This window comes from Gobius niger (genome assembly GCF_951799975.1).
Source record: "Gobius niger genome assembly, chromosome: 16".
NCBI lineage: Eukaryota > Metazoa > Chordata > Actinopteri > Gobiiformes > Gobiidae > Gobius > Gobius niger.
In genome coordinates this window covers 12,800,304-12,804,096 of record NC_136867.1, presented here as the reverse complement: position 1 = coordinate 12,804,096, position 3,793 = coordinate 12,800,304, and the positions used below count along the sequence as shown (strand labels likewise).

General features: G+C 46.7%; 1 protein-coding gene across 1 annotated transcript; it reads left to right on the top strand.

The window, feature by feature from the left end:
• Positions 1-249: 249 nt before the first annotated feature.
• On the top strand, positions 250-3,082 carry insm1b (insulinoma-associated 1b). The gene has a single exon (XM_079572917.1). The coding sequence runs from the start codon at positions 761-763 to the stop codon at positions 2,198-2,200; it is 1,440 nt and encodes a 479-aa protein (XP_079429043.1). The 5' UTR covers positions 250-760; the 3' UTR covers positions 2,201-3,082.
• Positions 3,083-3,793: the final 711 nt, after the last annotated feature.

Below are 3,793 nucleotides of genomic sequence, written 5' to 3'. Positions count from 1 at the left end.
ACCTAGGCGCCATAAAAATAGAGCAAACAAAACAATCAGGTTACAGTGAGCTGCCGTGACCAGTGCGTAAAAGTTATGCGTAAAGAGGCAGAGTAAACAACTGTGGGTATCAAGCAGAGGCAAAATGAGAAAACACACGACGAGGGACTGTGAAAGCAGTGTTTCAATATGTTGTGCCATGTCCATGCTGCAGTGCCACACACGTCAACACGTTACACCTACGTATATCTAAAACAGACTTTAATTCTGAAGTTATAGTTGTAGTAGTGACAGACATTTCCTTTTGGCAGCAGCGGGGCCCCCAGGAGGAGAGCCACAAAGCCGTGGCACGTGTGCATTTGTATAGGGGCCCATCAGACCGTAAAAAGGAAGGTCCCGGCGTGTGCCTCTGTAGGGGAGGGGCTAGACGCACACATTAATGTAATAAACCGCCAGTGCATCTGCTAAGCTATCTGCACATCCTCCAACGAAATCCACCAAAGCCAGGCTCTGAACCCTCCCACAATCAAATCCACTGGGATCTTGGTTTCATCCGATTGGCCGGGGATGCGGCGAAGAGGGGGGGCCGAACAATAGCATCATTCCGGCATAAAAAGAGTGGAGCTATGCCTTAGAGACGAAAACATTTCAGGAACAGAAGGATCGATATACAGGGGAGATAAAGTCCCACGCGCTTCTGTGTTGCCATATTTTGAACCAACCTGGATCCCCGAGACAACATTCATCTCCCCGAAGTGCCTTTCAGCAACGACTCGCCAACATGCCCAAAGGCTTCCTGGTAAAAAGAAACAAGAAATCGACACACGTTTCCTACAGGACGCGCCCAGACGAGGATGACCTCCAGGAGCCTCCCACCCCAGCTGCCTTGCCGAGTCAAGCGGACCCCTCCCCGCCGCTGTCCGTGGCGTCCAGTCCAGACCGCATGGATTTCAATGGAGCTGATGCGCCCGTGCCAAGACTGGAGAAGCCGGCGCAGTTCGGCAACCCGGAGACGGTGTGCCAAGCCCTTTACAGCCCCACCCGGCCAATCAGCAAGGAACACGAGCGGGGGTATTTTGAGCGAAGTTTCAATCTAGGCTCACCCATTTCTGCAGAGTCATTCCCCACACCCGCCTCGCTCGCCGGCCTGGACCACCTCCTGTACGCCCCGGTCGATCTGAAAATCGGAACCAGCAACAGCACCCGCAGCGGCACCTCCTCCTCCATCACCAGCAGCAGCAGCAGCAGCAGCAGCAGTAGTAGCAGCCTCCTGGCTCCAAACAACCGCCTAGCTACCAAAAGACCCGCTGAAGCCACGGAGCGCAAACCCAAACCCGCCCCCAAAAAACCCAAAGCCATCAGAAAGCTGAACTTTGAAGACGAAGTTACGACCTCTCCGGTGCTGGGGCTCAAAATCAAAGAGGGCCCAGTGGAGATGAAGCCACGAGCACAGTCAGTGGCGGGAAACAAACCTTTGGGGGAGTTTGTGTGTCAGCTTTGCAAAGAGGCATACGCGGATCCATTCTCTCTCGCGCAGCACAAGTGCTCGCGCATCGTCCGTGTCGAGTACCGCTGTCCCGAGTGTGACAAGATGTTCAGCTGCCCGGCTAACCTCGCCTCTCATCGTCGCTGGCACAAACCCCGGGCCGTCGCCACTGGGATGCCCCCTGCACAAGGCATCAAATCCGACATGGCCAAAACGCCTCATCTGGGTGTCAAGTCCGATGAAACCAAAGACATAAGTGACAGAGACACCCCGAGCCCAGGTCTGTCCGAGTCGGGGTCTGAAGACGGTGCGTATGACTGTCAGTTCTGCGGGAAGAGGTTCAAGCGCCAAGCATACCTAAGAAAACACATCATGGGGCACCAGGCCCTGCAGAAGAAAGTGCTGGAGGAGTTTCAGACCACCGAGCGCGCGGCAGAGCAGCATCCTCCTCCTATCCCCACCTCCTCATCATCAGAGGAAGCGTCAAACCAAAGCCCCCTCAACCTGAGCCCTGTGGACTGCCTACTGTGTCCCGTGTGCGGGGAGAGTTTCACCAGCAGGGCCGGCCAGGAGAGACACCTGCGCCTCATGCACTCATCCCAGATTTACCCGTGCAAATACTGCCCCGCCACGCTCTACAGCTCACCGGGGCTCACCAGGCACATAAACAAGTGCCACCCCTCGGAGAACAGGCAGGTGATCCTGCTGCAGATGCCGGTGCGCCCAGCCTGCTAGAGACAACACTCAACTCGTGCCTTTGAAGAAGAAAAAAAAAAAAGCAAACAAAAGTGGCTTTGGGAGGAGACCGAGTCTGTGATGATGCTCACTGCCACAACTTCAGGCCCATGAAGGGCAGGGCGGTTTGATGTAGCTGGTTTCTTTTTCATGCCAATCAGTGATTGTCGAATGCTTCTCTCTATCTTTAATTACATATAGGCCTATTTTGAGATTTACATTCTCAAATTAGTTTATCAAGTTGAAGAATACAAAGCGTTAGTTTGACTGTTGAAGGGTATTTTTCTAGAACAGCACGTGTGCTCAATGATAGCTTCTAGACCTAAGAAATGTCTTAAAATCTCAGTAACCTTTTCCCCATCAAAGCCTTCGAATTCACCGACCGTGATTGCTCTCTCGTGTAGCTTTACGCAGTTTGTGAACGACAGAACCTATACACTTTGCGTGGTGGAGAAGCGTGACTAAACATTCCCTGTTTAGAACCACAAATGCCTTTAGTATCAATGCCTAGTGACATAGTATCCATACCCATCCAAATCCCGCTGTACAACTGCCTTAAGTCAACTTAGATTGTTTCATTTGAATGCTGGCACATATTTTATTATGGAAGATTGTTGCAATATTTTTCATCATAAGTTTATTTATTTATTTATTCTAATTATTTTATGTAACTTATTGTTGTGTTTGTTGTGATTTCTGTGAATCGTTCTGGCAGTTTACATGTCGTATAGCCAAAATGTTTTTTGCTTTTGCTTTTTTTGTCAAATTTTTGAGTTGTGCTTAATGTCGTGGGTCGGGTTTTAAATCTTCAATCTTCACAGCTCTTGTAAAAAAATAAAAAAACGTAAAGCTCTTACCTTAGATGCAATCTTTTTTAAGGACAAGTTATTTTCCTAAATGTTGGCTTTTATAGCGCTTTGATTGTATGTGTATATCGTTGTTGTCTATCAATAAAGAAAAAAATATTTTCAAAAGAAAAAACATTTCTCAAGTACTTTACTTCAACAATTTAATTCAGAGTGACACATTTGATCCTTTAGATGCCTAGTTTTCTGGCTATTTCTTTCATAAGCCTTTTGAACTTTTCACTTTAATTATCCAGCCAACATTTTTCACGAAATACAATAGCCTACTAACAAAAGAGATATAGGTGATTATTATTATTATTATTATTATTATTATTATTATTATTATTATTATTATTTGTATTATTATTATTATTATTATTATTAAGTTAGAAACAAGGAGATGAATGGAAGTAGGCCGAAGATGACAAAGTTATTATAAGTTGCTATAAGCAATGATTCTTTAGGCTACTTGGTTTTATAAGGCTGTATAGCTACATCAGTAAGTTATTTACGTCATAGTTTTCCATGGCACACACTGTGCGTTTATTTTACAGCTTTGGTTAACGGGCATAAATCATAACCACTGGTTCAATATGAACAGAATCAGAGACACAGCAGCACTTAAGGCCTAAACATAAATTAACCCTGATGCCATGTTGGGACATGACAGGGGACAGCCAGGTTACGGATTATGTTCACCTTTAAAGCAGTAAAACACCTGCCTGCTCTTGAAGCTTCATTATTG

Excerpts from the sequence above, each read along its gene's own strand:
- insm1b (XM_079572917.1), top strand. The coding sequence starts at position 761 with ATGCCCAAAGGCTTCCTGGTAAAAAGAAACAAGAAATCGACACACGTT.